The following is a 20070-nucleotide window of genomic DNA, read 5'->3' as shown; positions in this document are numbered from 1 at the left end:
TATTAACCCTTCACATTCACAGCATGTGTTAGTCTGGACTATTTTCAGTGTTGTCAGCTTTATATAGCATTATAACCAAATATTGTGTCCCTAATGAAATAAGTGTAGGGGAGCAACAATGTGCCGACTTTATTCAGTTTTCAATTATTTCAGTCGAACAACTGTGGTTGTAGTAATTCATTTTCAGAACCCTACCAAGTGGTGGTCAAAATTGCAAACAATGTATGATTTTATTGTCATTTCTGTACATATGTGCGTGTGACCCATTTTGGACTGATGAATAAATCTAATGAGTAAAATCACCATAGGGTTTTAATATAGTTTATTATAACAGTGATGTACTTTCTCTCAAATGCATTTTCAAGTGACATTTTAGGCACCTTTGATGTTTGAAACTATTCCCACACTGAAGGCATGTGAAAGGCCTCTCTTCTGAGTGAATTCTCATATGGACATTAAGGCTTCCTTTTTGAGTGAAACTTTTTCCACACTGATGACATGTAAAAGGTTTCTCTCCATTGTGAATTCTCGTGTGCCTGTTAAGGCATGCCTTTGTAGACAAACTTTTTCCACACTGAGGACATGTGTAAAGGTTTACTACTCCATGGTTAATTTGTCTGTGAGCTTTAAGGTTTCCTTCTTCTATAAAATTCTTCCCACACAGAAGGCATGTAAAAGTTTTCACTCCAGTGTGAATTCTAATGTGCCTGTTAAGGCATGCCTTTGTAGACAAACTTTTTCCACACTGAGGACATGTGTAAAGGCTCTCTTCACCGTGAATACGTCTATGACTTATAAAGGTTTTTTTGTGTTTGAAACTCATGCCACACTGATGACATGTGAAAGGTTTCAAATCAGAGTGAATCCTTATATGGTAATAAAGGTTTGCATTTTGTCTGAAACTCTTTCCACACTGATGGCATGTGTAAGGTTTCTCTCCAGTGTGAACTCTCAAGTGCTCCTTAAGACTTCGGTTGTGTTTGAAACTCATGCCACACTGATCACATGTGAAAGGTTTCAAATCAGAGTGGATTCTCATGTGACCCTTAAGGGTTCCTTTATATGTGAAACTTTTTCCACACTGCTGACATGTGAAAGGCTTCTTACCAGTGTGAATTGTTATGTGTAAATTAAGGTTTCCTTTTTGTGTGAAACTCTTTCCACACTGATGACATGTGAAAGGCTTCTCTCCAGTGTGAACTCTCATGTGTTCCTTTAGGTTTCCTTTATCTTTGAAACTCTTTCCACACTGAGGGCAGGGGATAGCATCTTCTGCTTTTGTTCTATTTTGAGAGAATTTCTTATCAATCTGTGAGCAACTATACAATTTTTCTCCAGTGAAGACATCATCAGGTTTCTGATGCTGATGTATCTCCTCCACTGTACTTGGTTCTTGACTTTCCTCTTTCACTTCCGTCAAGCCTAAAATGAAAATATAAAATCTATTATTTTAGAATAAATATTAGAAACAAGAGAGGTCAATATTTATTTCCATGTGATCTTTGTTATACTTGAAGTTAATTCTGTCATTGTCCTGTTCAGTAGTTTTTCTGGAATAGGCGAAAAGGTTTCATCTTCCCCTCTAATTGAAAATGAATTGTCATACTGGGTAACTTCTGAGCAGTGCCCACTTCTGCTGTGTCACGTCATGTAAGCAGAGGAAATTTTTCAGTGCCCATATTAACAGGCTATATTTAAGTCTTGGGTATACTTAATTTTTTCACCTTTCAAACTATACTCTTCTGACCGCGAGCGAATATGAACACGTTTGACAAATACGCACCGACTACTTTGTGATAGTCTTTTAGTACAGTCAACAGCATGCGCATGTGCCAATGATGTTCACAGGTGAGAACAGTCCATGCAGACTGTGATGATGACAAATTCTACGTCACGCATACTGTATGCGACCTGATCAAGAACGCGGAAAACGCAAGTATACTTTGGCCTTTAAGGCGCATTCACACTAAGCTCGAATTTTTGGTGGGAACGTTCGTTCCATACAAGCTTTTAGGAACAATGGATTCCTATGGGGCTATCCACACCCGTTCCGACAAACCAAAATATTTTTTTATAAAGAGCAATCCGATTTTTAACCCCCGGACTGTGAAGAAAACTGACTGACCAATGAGATGAGCTTTTTGTAATTTTTCCCCAGAGTCGCTGCTGCTGCACAATTCGCCGCATTGGTGGTGCTAATCAACTGGCAAACAATGAGTTTATACACACCCGAAAATTATATACTTAATACTAAATAGTTGCAGTTCATGAAACCTTTGAACTACAAACATGCACCCGGTCTGTTTTTGAAAGACTGCATATAATATAAGTCCATGCATTATAATTGTGCATAAATAATATACAGACACTGGTGTGTATTCCAGTGCTTTTATTTGTCTCATGCACAAAAACACTGAAATCAATTAATTATGCAGTATTTATTTTTATAATAAATAGATTTTAGAATCCTTTCCAAAGTCCACTTGTGGCCATCTTTGGAATGCTCCTGGGAAGCTATTTCCAGTCATGCCAGTGCAGCTCCTCTCTACTGTACCTGAATAGTGAAAGACCGAAATCTCCAAAATGGTTGGTCAAGATTACGATCAAAGAACATATTTCAAATCAGCAGTAAAATCTGACAACGCTGGTATCAAAAATTGTGTTTCTTTACCTCAGATTACGCAAAATTAACAATTTTCCCGGCTTGTATAGCTAATGCGCATGTGCATTCTCGAGATGGTTGACAGGCGATGTCTGTATCTAAAAGGTGATTGGCTCTTTTTACCTGTAAGGCGGGACTTCCTTTCTACATACGTTGGATGCTAGAGCTTCTTGGTTGGGCGTTCCAATTTCTCCCATTCATTTTAATAGAAGTGACCTGTTTCTGTTAAACAGTCTCTGTCCTATCTTATCTGTTTGATACTATGGCAATTTCAGTTAGGATCTCATTTAACAAAAGCTGTTACAGAAAAACATTTCCTAAGTTCATATCTTTTCTTAACTATGTGGTCAAGGAGCTTTTTACAGCTTTAAACCATTCATGCCATTGAACAGACTGTAAGTCTATTCCTCACAGCCTTGTTGTCATTCCCGTTAAAAATCAAAGATGGCGCTAGCATGAATAAGGTCAACTGAGCATTGAGTTGCGAAAGCTATGCCCGCTTATAATAAAGACTGTATGCTGCAATTTCAAAATGTAGCACACATACTGTAATTTACAATCCCTTTTATGGCTGTTTGCCAGAAAGAATGAAAAATATATTTTAGACCGCCAACTTATAAAATACATCACTTATCTATGTTAAACACTACATTAATCTGATTCCAAAAAAATAACAGGGAGATATGACAAAGAGATGAAAAGATGAAAGTTATTTTCAATACACTGATCACCATTTTAAATCATAATATATGAAACAATTACATTAAAATCAGTTTATGTGTAGGGTCTAAAATGCCCTTAATGCCGACAGAGTGAGTTATTTTTGCACGTAAAAAAGCAGAAAAAGACTGTCACTTGGCAGTTGGCATGTCACATCCCACACAAGAGGGAGTATAGAGCAGGGGTGGGCAAAGCTTTTTGTGTGACACCCTTGGCCAAAACCAAGTGGTCTGGAGTCTGCTAGCCAACTTCACACAACTCAATTCTGTTCAAATCTCGCTTTTTTTCTACACTATTTACAGGGTTCGCACAAGGTCACTGAAGTGCTCAAAGTAGGACAGGGCGATATACTGTTTAGAATATTCACAATATAATCGCAATGATTTTGCAGATGATATAAAATTAAGCAATAACGTAAATATCGCAATGATTTCAATGTATCAGTTGACTTATTTCACGATTCTTCAGGGCTACTCAATTAATCAAAATAACATTAAAATGGTGATATGGTCATATGTGATTATTAAATTGCAAAAGGTTGCGATTTAAGACAGATATACATGATCTGTGTGTGCTTCAGAAGGTGTGCTGTTCCGTGCACGCGCAGAGCTCATGTGCTCAAGTTTTAAGTGCTTTTAGATTAGTTCATGTGCATTGTGAAATCAAAGTAATGCATGTTCAAGCATTCACGCAATTCCAAATATTAGCAACCACTAAAAGTTATTGTACAAATCTACAAAGGCAGCACAGTAAAACAGGAGGAGATGACAGCATTTCACCAGATTAGAAACATTGCAAACTACACACTGCACTTTCAGTGTCAAAATAAAAGCTCCAGATGGTGACGTATCAAAATAAAAGCTCCAGATGGTGACGTATCAAAATAAAAGCTCCACATCTTGTTCATTCACAAAAAATGGTTAAGACAAAATTTAAGGTAAATATTGCATTTCATTAATTTACTATGTATCACTGTATATAAAATAAAAATTTGCATATTTTTCTGATTAACACTTTTTATTGATTCACACAATTGACAAAGAAAGGCAAAACATATATTCACAGAATCAACATATAACCCCCATTATAACCTCCCTCTCAATCCACTCTGACCAGCAGAAAGGGGACTTATTAATACATAATTTTGGGTTCAGCCATATGCTCGAGGCTACATTTAAATAAATGTCCGAATTAAACACTCTGGACACTTTTGTCCATGCCGAGTGCAAATGCGAGATAACGGGGTGTAACTTAACTTCTCCAGTTAGTTTGATAGAAAGGCTTTGCAATGGCGAAATAGGGGCAAGAACTTCCTGTTCAATACAAAACCAGGGAGGGGCTCTCTCAGGTGGAAGTGACCAATGAGTCAAATGTCTGAGACCGAATGCATAGTAATAAAACAAAATCTTGGGTATGACTAGCCCACCTTTGTCAATCGACCTATGCAATTTATTAAAATGCAATCTGGGACATTTACCATTCCAAATGAAGGACTTCGCTATGCTATCAAATTGCTTGAAATAAGAGAGGGGGACATCTATAGGGAGTGACTATAGCAGGTTGTTGAATTTTGGAATACAATTCATTTTAATAACATTAACCTTCCCAATCATCGATAAATGTAATGAAGCCCACCTGTCTACATCATTCGAAAACCTTTTTATTAAAGGGTCAAAATTAACTAACTAAATCAGACAAATTTGCTGGGAATAAAATACCCAAATACTTAATGCCCTTTTTGGGCCACTGGAAGGCGGCCGGCTGAAAAACCGTTACAGGGCAGTATGCTGTCAGAGCCAAAGCTTCAGTATCCTGAGAATTTGGAAAAGGAATTAATAATTCTGTGGAGGCAAGGCAAGGCATCTCATGGGGTTGGAGACGAATAATAAAATATCATCTGCGTAAGATGAGTAAAAAAATATCATCTTTATTACATTTAATCTACTTGGCTACAAGAAATGATGGTTCCTCTGATTAAAGAAAATAACTTTTGAATCAAATACATAATTATCAAGATATTTATCGAATATTGTCAATAGGTAGAAAAATGTCGAGATATAATTTTTTTAGCCATATCGCCCAGCGATATGTGTTTGAATTTAGCTGTTAAAAAAATATAGCGTTGTTTTTTTTTTTTTTTATTAATCTTTTTTAAAAGTACTGGAATATCTGGAAATGTGTCTTGTTTTGTTGGAAAGTGTTAAACAAAGTTAGAAATTAAAACAAAGCATTTTCTCTGTGTAATGTTTGTCCAAAGATGAGATCCACACACTCCACTTTCATTGAAAAATGTGTCTTTTAATTTAACTTTTGTTCTTTACAGCCAGTTCTTAAAGTAAAAAGAAACTTTCACATACTATATACTGTATATTTCCTCACAAAAAACAAAAACATGGGGCTAGTGATAGAAAAAAGCACAGCTTTCCCAAGCATGTTATAGAGGAGTTTTGATAGCAACCTGTCATAATTTTCAGACATGTTATGTTCAGTTATATTGCTTGTCCTGCACCTCATCAGCCTGAAAGTAACCAACTTTTTGAAGGTTTATTTGTTAGTGATCTTTTCTTATAGAGAAAGGTATATGATAAACCAGTGGCGGGCCATGAATTTTACACCTAGGACTTCAGTGCTATCCTCCCGCAATTAAACCGCCTTCGAATAACCTCACCATGACACTAGGGCTATAGGCTAATCAACAGCCGCTATTGTCATTCGATGTAACCACCCCATAGCCGCTATTTTAATTTTAATTGTGGGAGGATACCATCAAACCATCAAGGATGTACCACTATTAAGCAGTATGACAGGATGCTCCATCACAAATGGACATCGCATAGCCCAAATCAATGTCATTACCAAAGAAACAAGAGCAAAATCACAACAACCAGTCAGATTTACTCATACAACCACCAAGCAAGGAAAATGCCATAAAACACAAATAACACAATCAGGATTCAACAGGCTTCCCCAGATTCCAGCCAAGCTGCTGGGCCTAAATGCATATGCCACCACGCACACTCAAAGACACAGACAGGCCACTGAATCTGAACATCATTCACACCAGCAACAACGATCTAAAGCAAGCAATAATAAAAATAAATAGCTAGTAACAGGCCCGGCGCCAGGATGAAATCTGTCTGTCTATCGATCTCCTCCGCTGTGTTTCAGTACTATGGACAGCACGGCACCTACAACACTACAACTTCACAGCCCGGCTAGTAAAGATAAAAAAAAAATAATAAAAAAATCAAACTTACCAAAGCTGCTCATCATTTAAAGATATAGTCCATCCTCCTTTCTTTCTTTATAAAGAGTTCAATAACACGGTTGTATAGTACATCGGTACAAATAAATCTGTGTGCTTGGCGCACCTGTTTCACGCACAGTAGATTCATAAATCTCACCAAATTTCCCTCTCTCCCTCACAGTGGTGTCACCAAACTCGTCCATTCTTGCCAGACAGAATTGTACATCAAGTGTTTTGTTTTGCAGTATTCCAAAAAGCACACCCGAATACTCAAAAATCACATGAAAAGTGGAAAGCAAAAACCAAAACTCAAAATCATCCAGATGTGCATTGTATCCGTCAGCACAGCGCACAGAATCCTCGTTGTACTCATCATGGTGTTCTAATATGTGCTCAAATAGCTCCTTCAAGGCAATTCTCTTCTCAAAGACTGTGCTGACCAATCTAGAACTATATTGCCACCTTGTTGGTGTCACGCAAGGAAGACGACGCTAGCAGATATAATCAAGCAGCTGCGTGCGCTTAGGGGGATCTGGAAAAAACGCAGCTAGGCCATTGAGATGTGCAAAAAAGATCCTACATTCTCTAAGCTTCGATGCCCCTTGAGTCAGTACTAAATTAAGTAGATGTGCATAGCAATGTATAAATAAAGCCATAGGAGCCCTCACCTTAACTTTAGCCTGCATCCCATTTAGTCCAGATGCCATGACGGCAGCGTCATCAAAGCACTGTGCCACAACTTTATCCAGGCATTCATGTTCCTCCTCCAAGAATCGGATAATGAGAGCAGCAATGTCATCAGCCCGCTTGCCACTTGTAACATCGTCAAATCTGACAAACCTCTCCTTGACACGTGTCTGTCACATAACGGAGCACCAGTGCCAGCTGGGCTGCAGTACTCACATCTGTACTTTCGTCCACCATAACTGCGAAGAAATTGCTTTACTGATCTCCCTTTTTATCTCCTCTCCAATCACTTCAGCTATAGCACTAATCAGATTGTTTTGTATTTTGCCTGAAGTCCCAGTAAACACTTTGTTAGTGTAAAGGTGGTAATGCAAATCTTTGTCGTGCTCGGCCAGAACTGAAATAAGCTTGACATAGTTACCCCCTATTTGTGGAGCTCTTGTTTACCCAGAAAGATGACACAATCAATCAGTCTTTTCAGTATTTCCCTATTTTTCTTGACTCTTTCGTTGTGGAGCTCCGTTTCCCTTTGCATTTGTTTGTTGAGTTGTAGATCCACTCGGATGTCTCCGAACGTTTTCAATAGCACTGTTGCTTGCAAGTGTCCTGCCGTGCTTTGGTGTCTCGTTGTGGTCTTGGTTAGGCAATTCAGGTTTGCAAACCCAGCTTGGCTCCAAACACCATAATGGTCGGTTGCAAGTAACAGGCATTCCCAGCAACACAATTTGCAATATTCCTTCGACGCTATAAGCCAGGTGTACCTTTCATAGTTGGTCGAATGTACCGCACAAATCCCCTGCCTGGGACAGGCTTGCTAGCTGCGGGGTTGGTCGACCCTTCCTCACAATTTCCAGCTTTTCTTGAAAGGTCCTTCTCGAAAAAGGCTTTGCCAGTAAATCCACCACCAAATCCATTTCTTCTCATCCTTCAGCCATTGTGCATTAAAAAACAACAACAGGGCTAAGTAAAAATCTAAAGCACTACATCTAAAAATATAAACATCACACAAAATAAAATTTACATGCTAGCTAGTTGTACTTCAGTTTCAGTTAGCTAATGTCCTCCGATCACGCCACATGAAAAATGCTGACATAGGCGGCTAGGCCAGTTAGAAGGCTCCAGCGTGTCAAAGAATATGCTCAACATGGCAAACTCTAAATCTGATTGGTTAAAGATAATGACAATCAACAACATTGTCCCCATTTGCTTCAACAGCAGAGGGGATTCACTCGAAATTCTGAAGGCCTCAGGGTACATTTTTCAACCAGAGATAGAACAGGTGGAAAATCTGATTGGATAAAATCTCTAATTTAAACGAGCTGCACTGTAAGTAGCGCTGCGCAACTGAGGGAGAGAGTAGCAGTGAAATGATGTTAATACTATTAATAGACTGATGGGAACGAACTTTGTAAAATACATATAGCATTAATGAAATATATATTAAATTATAAAAATATAATTTTCTGATTCTGACAACCTCTAGGCCAGCAGAGAAGGCCTTGCTGGCCCTGACGAACCACTAATCGCGACCACGAGGAGGTTACCCCATGTGACCTACCATCCCTAGCAACCGGGCCAATTTTGGTTGCTTAGGAGACCTGGCTGGAGTCACTCAGCACAGAACTCGTGACTCCAGGGGTGGTAATCAGCGTCGTGAGAAACTCTTATTAAACTTTGAGCATTTAGCCTATACTGTGTATTAGATAACTTATTCTAATGAAAATTTGTAATTTACATTTTGTTCAAACATATTTCTAAAAAACAACATTTTGTAATTTAAGTGTTGTTATATCTAAACAAGATTATATTGAATTGTGAAATCGTGAACAGTCATACAATGGATTGTTTTCATAAATAGAGTAGCAGACTGTTCAACTTTCCTGAATCTCTACTAGTAAGCTAATAAAATAATACTTCGATCAATGTTTCGTGTGTATTTATTTCTTTCTTGGCAAGTAGTCTTGTATTAAGCTGAAAATGAGCAGTCAGATGGTAATTTTCACAGAATAAACCAACAGAACTGGAAGTGGAATTGAGCTGTTCAGCTATTTCTTTCTTCTCACACAATTACATGATTTCAAATCAAAGTTTCATGTGCATTTATTTATTTATTTGGCAAGTAGTCTTTGTAATACGATACACAATGAGCAGTCAGACAGATAAATTAAACAAATACAAATAAACAACAACAGGACCTCCATTTCACTTCGGGGTCCTGATCACCCTGTCAGGGTTTATTTTAAAATAACATCTGGCTGACTGTACATTATCCCTTACTTAGCCTATTTATTTGTTTTGTGAGTTATGCTATTGTAGGGCTGCCCTTAGCATTCATATATTCCTGAGAAGCACGTCTGCCAACACATTAAATTTTAATATGATTATATGGCTCATAGAAAAATTTGCAGATAACCATACAACCGGTTTAGCTTAATTTTTTTTCTCCGACAGTAACTGTAAAGTCAAAAACTCACACAGTAGCATCACTACAATTCTACAGAAGTCAGTCAGTCATTCATGTTTGGAACAACATAAGGGTGAGTAAATGACAGAATTTAAATTTTTGGGTAAACTATTCATTACATGCTCCTCAGTGATTAAATAAAATGGGCAAGAATGGGCACCAACCTCTTTGTTCCTCAGTATCTTCATTCTTCAGTCTGAATGGTTCTGAAATACTGACGTCTTCACTCTCCTCTTTAAACTCCTCTTTAACAAACTCTTCTTTAATAAACTCCATCTTCAATACAACGTCAAGCAGATTTCATTCTAAGGTTTAGAGAGGGTAGAAAATTATGACGATTATTATTTGTTTCACCCAGGAAAAGAACAGTTCTGTGGTGAAGGAACTTTATTTAAATTGGTTTCAGCAGATTGCCACATTGTCTATTTTAAAGGTTTTCAGTGCTAAGAGGTTGCAAGGGAAAATGGTAGATGACATGTCACACAATACTATTCCTATGGTCTAAAAGGACCAGGGTAGGGTTGCTCCAACTGTGCGTAAGGTCTCACTTATGTTGAGACGTAAAGTTCACACTAAGGGCTTAGTAACTACTAGTTAGTTTGTAACTAAGTCAGTGCTTAATTTGGTTGCATCACATGTTCTTAAGGCAAGACTTGACTAGTAGGTCGTAAGCTCTGCGTAAAGTAATGCGTAGTCGCATAATATGACGTTTACCTGTACTGATCCAATAAACAGCCTTCACATTTTTACACAGAAGTGTTAAAAAGCTGTCCTTTTCAATTTGATCTTGTTACGGTTGATGTTCAAACCTGGTTTTCTCACGTAACTGTCAGCTGTAATAAATTATATCCCCATTAAAATACGATACGTAATTGTCACGAATGGTTGCTGAGAGGAGACAGGAGACATAGGATCTAAATGCAGGCTTTAATAAAAATGATGACAGTCAAAACAACAAACGGGAACTCAACACAACAACAAACAAAAACTGACAAGGGAATGCAAAAACTAGAGGGTATACATACAAACAAGAGCTAATGAGTGAATGGAAAACAGGTGAGAACAATCAGGAACAGATGGCAGTGATGAGGGCAGTGCATAATGGGAAACGTAGTCTGGAGGAAACACTTCAAAATAAGAGTCCTCGGAAACATGAGGGAGACAGACTGTGACATAACTCCCCCCTTTAAGGGGTGACTCCTGGTGCCCCAAAGATGGCTGAGGAGGGCAGGAAGATACTGGTGAGGAAGGGTACCCGGAAGATGACCAGGTGGCCAGGGAGGAGACCCCAGGGTAAGGATTGGGTCCAGAGGTCTGGGGGGGTGGTGGCCGCCTCAGGGTAGAGACTGGGTCAGGAGGTCTGGGAGGCGGCCTCAGTGCAGGGACTGGGTCAGGAGGTCTGGGAGGCGGCCTCAGGGGTGGGATAGAGTCGGAAGGCCTGGGAGGTGGCCACAGGGCCAGGACAGGGTCAGGAGGCCTGGGAGGCGGGCACAGGGCCGGGACTGGATCAGGAGGCCTGGAAGGCAGCCACAGAGTGGGCACAGGGTCAGGAGGCCTGGAAGGTGGCCACAGGGCCGGGACTTGGTCAGGAGGCCTGGGTGGCAGCCATAGAGCTGGGCCTGGATCAGGAGGAGATCTGGTAGCAGGAGGTGGTGGCTTAAAAGGCAGAGCCATAGAAGGTGGAGCCTCGAGAGGCTCGGGGATTTGAGACACAGGTGGTGGAGACCATTGTGGAATGGGCAGAGCCGTAGGAGACACAGAGGGTGGAGCCACGGAAGGGTCGAGGGAGGCAGGTTGAGCCTGAAGAGGCACAGAGGGTGGAGCCATGGAAGGTGGAGCCATGAGAGGCTCGAGGTGTGAAGCCGAGGAAGGTGGAGCCATGAGAGGCTCGAGGTGTGAAGCCGAGGAAGGCGGAGCCACGGGAGGCTGGAGGCGCAAAGCCATGGAAGGCTCGAGACTAAGAGTCCTGGATGACTGGGAAACAACCTCTGTAGTCGTGAACACTGGCAGAGACTGGGGAATGACCTCCGTGGTCGTGAACACAGGCAGAGACTCGGGAACGACCTCCGTGGTCGTGAACACAGGCAGAGACTCGGGAACGACCTCCGTGGTCGTGAACACAGGCAGAGACTCGGGAACGACCTCCGTGGTCGTGAACACACGCAGAGACTCGGGAACGACCTCCGTGGTCGTGAACACATGCAGAGACTCGGGAACGATCTCCGTGGTCGTGAACACACGCAGAGACTCGGGAACGACCTCTGTGGTCGTGAACATGGCAGAGACTTGGGAACGACCTCTGTGGTCGTGAACATGGGCAGAGAATTGGGAACGACCTCCGTGGTCGTGAGTACAGGCAGAGACTGGGGGAAAGGTATCCCTTTCCTTCTCCTCCTTTTCCGGACAGCTGGGAGCATGGTTACGGGGACGGTCAAGGCTACCAGCATTGGCTCTGGGACGGTCGAGGCTACAGGCATTGGCGCTGGCTCGTTAACCGGGGCAGGCATGGGCGCTGGCTCGTTAACAGGGGCCGGCATGGGCGCTGGCTCGTTAACAGGGGCCGGCATGGATGCTGGCTCGTTAACCATGGCAAGCATTGGCTCTAGGACGGCCAAGGCTGGCAACGCTGGCTCTAGGACGGACGAGGCTTCAAGCTTGTTGGCCGTGGCAGGAGTGGCCGTTGGCTCGTTAACCGTGGCAGGCATAGGCGCTGGGACGGACGAGGCTGGCAACGCTGGCTCTGGGACGGACAAGGCTTCAAGCTCGTTGGCTGAGGCAGGCGTAGGCATTGGTTCATTGGCCTTGGCAGGCTTGGAGCAAGGAGCCGTAGAAGGCGTGGCTGTGACATGGCGTGGAGCAGACTCAGGCGTGGCTGTGACATGGCGTGGAGCAGACTCAGGCGTGGCTGTGACATGGCGTGGAGCAGACTCAGGCGTGGCTGTGACATGGCGTGGAGCAGACTCAGGCGTGGCTGTGACATGGCGTGGAGCAGGGTAAGGAGAGGAGGATCCTCTGAAGCTAGAGCTTCTAACATTAACCTCACATATTTCTCCCACGTGTATTCTCCCGTCTCTGGCAATTCCCTCCGGTAAGCTGTTAGTCCGATACGGTAAATTGACTTGAGATGGGAGTCAGCAAATCCTATGACACTGGCAATGGTACTGAAATGAAGGGAGTATTCCTTTATGGGTAAATCCGCCTGGCTCAACTGGATAAATAAAGCTGCTAGATCCATCTTGTATGGTCAGTTGTATGGTCAGTTCTAAATTATATCCCCATTAAAATACGATACGTAATTGTCACGAATGGTTGCTGAGAGGAGACAGGAGATGTAGGATCTAAGTGCAGGCTTTAATAAAAATGATGACAGTCAAAATAACAAACGGGAACTCAACACATCAACAAACAAGAACTGAGAAGGGAACGCAAAAACTAGAGGGTATATATACAAACAAGAGCTAATGAGTGAATGGAAAACAGGTGAGAACAATCAGGAACAGATGGCAGTGATGAGGGCAGTGCATAATGGAAAACGTAGTCCGGGGGAAACACTTCAAAATAAGAGTCCTAGGAAACATGAGGGAGACAGACTGTGACAGTAATAAAACAAGATTTCATAAATGATATATTTAGCTTGTGTAAATAACAATATTCAATAACTGTATCTAAAATGAATAAGGGACAATAAATAAATACTAATACAACAGGCTGGAAAAATAGACATTTTAATATCTATTTAGTATGTTGAAACTTGACACTGGGAGGTGTACATAGGAAAGTGCACCGTTAGGTCGGTTTCATGCTGAAGTATTAAGTATTTTACATAATGTTTTCTCCCGTAAATGTAAATGAGTGTAAATGCCAACATCATCATATATGTCAAAAAGACTGAAGACTGTCAACCAAAACATGAGCTCATTGATGTCATTAAGTGAGTCTGCTTTTTTATTCCATCCGTTACTCCTGGTCAGAGGCTTCAGTAAATATTTAGTTTATACATAGGGTTACTTTCTACCTAAGTTTAATGGCGCAACACTCAAATATTTAGTAGTGCGTAAATTGTGACAGTGCCAATTTGCGCCACAACTAGGCTAAGTTGTAACGTACATATAGCTGGTACAACCGGCCCCGGGTATAATTTGCTTTTCTGTGATCGGGATCGGTTTTCTCTGTCGCCCGGTCTACCGCGTTTCCTTACAAAGTGTACTCTTCTGAACGTGAACATGATTACATCGTCTTTGTAAGATTTGACAATTCCTGCTCATAAATTTGTAGACCAATAATAATTTGACTTGCTGCCCAACTATATGTGTAACCGACAGCTTTCTCAGCTGATTGGAATAACTTTGACATGCCCCCTACCTTTCGATTCACCCATTACACGACCTGCAAAGACCCCCGTCTCTTTTAATCAGCAACGTGGACAACTGAAGTGTACAATGGCCTTTAGGATTACTGACAATGACAAGGGTGTTTTTTTTCTTTTTTATAACTGGCTTTATTCGAGCAAAATACAGTTTGTAAAATGACAATGTGGGCAACAATGGGTAATTTTTGCCAACTTATTTTTCTAAACTTATGATGTGGGCATACGCTTAATTGCACATTTTATACCTGAGCCAACTGAGCATGTCTGCGTTCAGATTTCATATAATCAGATGAGACTATCAGCTTGTGAACATGAGGCACAAGTTAACATGGGCACATTGCCTTGATAATGCGCACCAGTTCACACCGAATAAAGAAACCTGATTTGAATACCAAGATCTTTCCGCCACTTGTCATGGTCGAATAGCTGAACTTGATATCACCTAATGGGTCATGTTGATTACATTATTGCTGGACGAGTTCGGATCCCGTGAGATGCTGATTTATGTTGTTGACTTAGCGCACTTCTGCCATTACATCTTTACAAGAATACCAACATAACGTAATAGGAAAGTTTACATTTAATGGACAGCGAAATAATGCATTAGACAAATCTTGGGATTTTGGAATCGATATTGAGATTGTTCAAATCTAGAGTAGAGTATTCCTGATGCATTGCGATCTTGGTTTGAACAATCTCAATATCGATTCCAAAATCCCAAGATCGATCTTATATTCTATGCGGCAAAACAATGTGAGCAAATCACTTGCATAATATGCAACCAAATTTTATGCTAACCAACTAAAAATGTCTGTTATTAGCAACTGGCTAGGAAACTTTCAGATTTCACTCAGCAGTGATTGTGTAGTATAGTGGTGAAGAAGTTTAGCACCGAGATTCTTTTACTGCCTGTTGAGAGTAAAAGTTTGGTTTGACTCGTTCTGTGTGTCCAAAGATGAGATTCACACAATCCATTTGTCTTTGAATAATGTCTCTTTTAATACCCTTTTTATTCTTTACAGTCATAAACCTTTCATTCTAATTAGCCTATACATAGCACGGATGCGCTCACCTGATGCTGGTAGCCTTTAAGAGAGAGTCCCGATTTTGCACATGCTCTACAATTCTTGTAAGTAGTGCAAATTATGCATGTAAACCATAAACATATAACAAAAATTATATATAGGCCTATGCAATATAATATCTATGCCATTTCAAGACTTTTAGTGATGGAATACACTAAATTTGAACATTTCTCAAAAAGCTAAAACGTGATAAATATGGTGATAAACTAATAATAAAATATCATTTGTAAAATAAAAATTTTCAAATTGTACCTATATGGTTAAAATGTTATTAATATCCAGCCCTAGCGTAAAGTAGGTTCAAATGGAAGTCAGTTAAAATCAGTCAAACCGTAACACCAGGACGTCCCGTGTTGTGGCCGAAATAGTATCGTCCTGTATTTAAGAGGGAAAACGCTCAAAGACCCCTTCTGGTTAATAATGTCACATATGGGTGCAGACAACATATTTATGGGCTCAAAGTGTTTGGTGTGACAGGGTTGAGTTCAGATTGAAGGACAGAACTTTATAGCCTGGTTTTATAATAAAAGATTTAAAAAACATGAATTGTTTTTTGGTAAAATTTCTTTCTCAGCAAAGGAACAACACAGAGTGCACATTATTTTCTAGGTATAAAATTCAGTGAAGTGCCTCAGGGACATTACAAAATGCTTGATATAAGTTAGAAAGAAGACATTCTTTTATGATAAAGATTTTTTTAATGCAATATTTCTTGTAATTCTTTTATAATGGACATATATCAACATCTTGTAAAAATCTTTCAACAGTTCATTTTAATGAACCACCGCTTTAAAAAGTCTGCGGGTCTGAAATATTAACGAATCCCAAGAATGACCCTCATACAAAAATGTTTAAAGCCATTAAAAGGATAGTTCACCCAAAAATGAAAATTCTCTCATCATTTACTCACCCTCATGTCATCCCAGATGTGCATGACTTTCTTTCTTCAGCAGAACACAAACAAAGATTTTTAGAAGAATATTTCAGCTTTGTAGGTCCGTACAATTCAAGTGAATGGTGATCAGAAAGGCATCATAAAAGTAATCCATAAGACTCCAGTGTTTTAATCAATGTCTTCTGAAGGAATCCACTCAGTTCTGGGTCAGAACAGACAAAGAAAAAAAGGAACTCCTTTTTCACTATACATTTTGACAGCAAAATTAGTGATCGTGATTTCAAGCTCGATTACACTTCCTATAGTGCCATCTAGTGCTGTGCGCATGCGTCAAGAGCTAGGGAGTGTAATCGAGCTTGAAATCATGATCATGCCTAGAGACTGCAATGACAACATGTACAGTGAAAAATGTGTTGCATTTTGGTCGGTTCTCACACAAAACCAACTGGATCGCTTCAGAAGACATTGATTAAAAGCCTGGAGTCGTATGGATTACTTTTATGCTGCCTTTATGTGCTTCTTGGAGCTTTGATGCATTTTCACTTGCATTTTATGGACCTACAGAGCTGAGATATTCTTTTAAAAATCGTAATTTGTGTTCTGTAGAAAAAAGAAAAAAAAGTAATACACATCAGGGATGGCATGAGGATGAGTAAATAATGAGAGAATTTTCATTTTTGGGTGAACTATCCCTTTAAGTGCAGTCTGATCGGTCCCTCCCTATTCACGGGTATTGGTTTCACAGTTGAACAGATGACAGGAATACAACTGTTGCACTGGATTATCCGGTGATTTCTAAGGAATTATCAATATGACGCACTCTGTCGTCCTCAGCAGAAAATTCGTTTGCGCAAACACCTGAAATATCGCCACTTGCACCAAACAAGTCTATAAATGAGAAAACACTCACCAATTTCATGACTTGCTGCTCGTCTCTTGTTTGGTTTGTTCTGATATCTCAGTGGAACCTCCTTAAACAGACAGAATCCAAATAAAAAAGAAAGTTTCTTACCATTAAAAAATAAACTTGTAGATCTACACAAAACTCTCCCAACTATCTGCACAACAAGCAGCAGACTGAGGAGTCGCGTTCACGATCAAATCATTCTTCTTCTTCTTGGTTAATGTCTGTTCACTCATTAGGAGCATACCGCCACCTACAGTGCAGACTTACAGTCTCTTCAATGGCTTGTACTGTTGTGTAAACTGCTTTTGATCGTTCCGCGGGCAAAACGTTAAAGGATATATAAAAGTGCCATATACACCCATGCATCCTTCATACCTGCCCCCAAAATGGATTACCAATTTATGTAAGGTTTTTTAGGATAATCTATCAGCCACTTCATTCCCTAATCCCTCAACATGTGCAGGCACCCAACAAAAATACACAAATTCCTTTAACCCGAGAGAGTAAACTTTTATTAAGTTTAACATTAAAGGAATAGTTCACCAAAAAATGAAAATACTCTCATCATTTACTCACCCTCATGTCATCCCAGATGTATATGAGTTTCTTTCTTCTGCAGAACACAAATTAAGATTTTTAGAAGAACATCTCAGCTCTTTTGGTCCATACAGTGCAAGTGAATGGGTGCCAAAACTTTGAAGCTCCAAAAATCACACAAGTCAGCATAAAAGTAATCCATAAGACTCCAGTGGTTAAATCCATACCTCCAGAAGCAATTTGATAGGTATGGGTGAGAAACAGGCCAATATTTAATATTTATAACTATAAATTCTCCTCCCTGCTCAGTCAGTCTCCACGTTAACGTTCACATTATTCTTGTGTTTTTGGTGATTTACATTCTTCATGCATACCGCCCCCCTACTGGGCAGGAAGAAGAATTTCTAACAAAAATTTACTTAAATATTGATCTGTTCTCACCCACACCTTTCACATTGCTTCAGAAAATATGGATTTTACCACTGGAGTCATATGGATTATTTTTATGTTGCCTTTATGTGATTTTTGGAGTGTCAAATTTTTGGCACCCATTCACTTGCATTGTATGGACCTACAGAGCTGAAATATTCTTCTAAAAATCATAATTTGTGTTCTGCAGAAGGAAGAAATTAATACACATCTGGGATGACATGAGGGTAAGTAAATGACGAGAGAATTTTCTTTTTTGGTGAATTATTCCATTAACAAATCCTCCAGAATTTTCTTCTTGCGGTCAATATATTTTTTAAGGCAGAAGACGAATCAGAGCACATTACAACCTTATCCAGCCTAACCTGTTCAACCCCTTGTAATCCTAATATTAAGGCAGTTAGTTCTGTAGTATATATACAGACAGGTCATTGAATTAGGTACAACACTCCTATGCCTACATTTTTTATTGTTTGGTTCTTTAGAAGTAGAACCATCAGTAAATATCTGCAGAAATGTGCAAAATCTGTCTTTGTGCGTTTGCAAACTTTTAGGAGGCTGCTGGTGTTGTAGGCTATTTCTTGAGTGATTAAAGGCTAGTGATAGCTCAGATAAACTCATTAACCATTATACTATCCAGGGATGTGCACTGGGGGGTGGCTACAGTGGCCCAAGCCCCTGCCCCTTTCCCCTCTTGGGCTGAGGTGCCAGTGGATCAGGAGCAGAAGGGGTAAAGGGGGTTCAACACTTAGAATTTACATTTAGCAGGCCTAAATGCGTTTAAAACATGCATTAGTTCAAAAAGGTGAATTAAAAGATCGCAGAGCTAACATCAATTATTAATTAATACATTTAATTTTTTTGTTATTTAAACTTAAATGTAGGCTTTTCAATTACTACAATTTCTGCATAGCTAAATCATAACATTATAATATAAATGATAAAGTTAAAGTGGGCCCTTAAACTTTTGCTGAACTGAATGAAGCAAGCTTTCTGCTACAGTTTACTGTGTATTAAAGTATATAAAGTCTATTTAAGTTCCATATATATATATATATATATATATATATATATATATATTGAACAGTGAAGACTCTGATAATAACAATTAGGTCTTCATATCATGGAGATATGGGCTGGTTTGAGTACTTCTGTAACTACTGATCTCCTGGGATTCTACAGTCTGGGATAAAAATCTACAGTTTACAACCCTTTATATTACTAAATGTATATATAATGTATGTATAAAAAGTAATCCATTAAATGTATGTATAATCTTAATATACCAGCCTTCTGGAACTACAAAAATCTGTTCCTCACTTCATCTGTTTTTCTTTTTAATCCGTATCATTAAACATCATAGTAACAACAGAAGGACACTTCATGACATAAAGTTAATCAAGAGTGACTCTTCCAGCAGCAATGACCAATTCACATGTAGAGACAGTGAACAGTGTCACTTACACAAACAAAACATCAACAGGGTAACACACGAGACACTATAATAATGTAATAAGCATTAACTAAACTACATAAATATAACACAGAACACCCCAGTGTACATACTGTAACTGATCTCAACAAAATAGATGAAACATAACTATTTCCATAAAATATAATGAAATGCGATGGGTCACGCAGGGACTTCTGGGAACACCCAATTATTGTTTCTCATTGTGATTTTAACAATAGTTTACCTTAAGTACATGTATTCTCTTGTTAAACATGATATAAATGTTTACTGTTAATAATATGGTAAAATCATATGTTTATATCTAAAAAAAAAAAAGAATTTCACAATAATTTACTTAAAATGACATATTGTGTATATTATAATTTGTTACTGTATATGTTAAGGTAACTACCAATTAACTAGTTATCCAGTTAAAGTTTTTTTACTGTAGTATTTTTACATTCTTTTTTTGTTAAAATTACGGAAATTTTTTAGTTATAGTAATGCAAAAAAAAAAAAAAAAAAAATGAAATCTGTTTATATCAATGAGCAATATTTGCTGAAAATATGTACATTTGGTGTGAATAAATGTATTTTGAGGGGAATTAAACACTT

At 39.3% G+C, this 20070-nt stretch overlaps 1 protein-coding gene across 2 annotated transcripts in view; it reads right to left on the bottom strand.

The window, feature by feature from the left end:
- Window positions 1–17235, bottom strand: part of LOC127440754 (gastrula zinc finger protein XlCGF57.1-like) — a 65844-nt gene extending 48609 nt beyond the window's left edge. Inside the window, exons 1-2 of one of the 2 annotated variants that reach the window (XM_051697588.1) lie at window positions 17040–17235; window positions 9945–10085 (exon numbers count right to left, since the gene is read on the bottom strand). In XM_051697588.1, coding sequence (XP_051553548.1) covers window positions 9945–10056 — 112 coding nt within the window. In that variant the 5' untranslated portion in view covers window positions 10057–10085; window positions 17040–17235. Of the gene's footprint in view, window positions 1–9944; window positions 10086–17039 lie in introns of those variants that run through there. The other variant, XM_051697593.1, reaches the window with a different exon arrangement.
- Between the last annotated feature and the right edge of the window lie 2835 nt (window positions 17236–20070).

The sequence above is a fragment of the Myxocyprinus asiaticus genome, chromosome 5 (genome assembly GCF_019703515.2).
Source record: "Myxocyprinus asiaticus isolate MX2 ecotype Aquarium Trade chromosome 5, UBuf_Myxa_2, whole genome shotgun sequence".
Classification (NCBI taxonomy): domain Eukaryota; kingdom Metazoa; phylum Chordata; class Actinopteri; order Cypriniformes; family Catostomidae; genus Myxocyprinus; species Myxocyprinus asiaticus.
The sequence above is the reverse complement of the archived record's forward strand: the minus strand, read 5'-3'. Positions and strand labels throughout refer to the sequence as shown.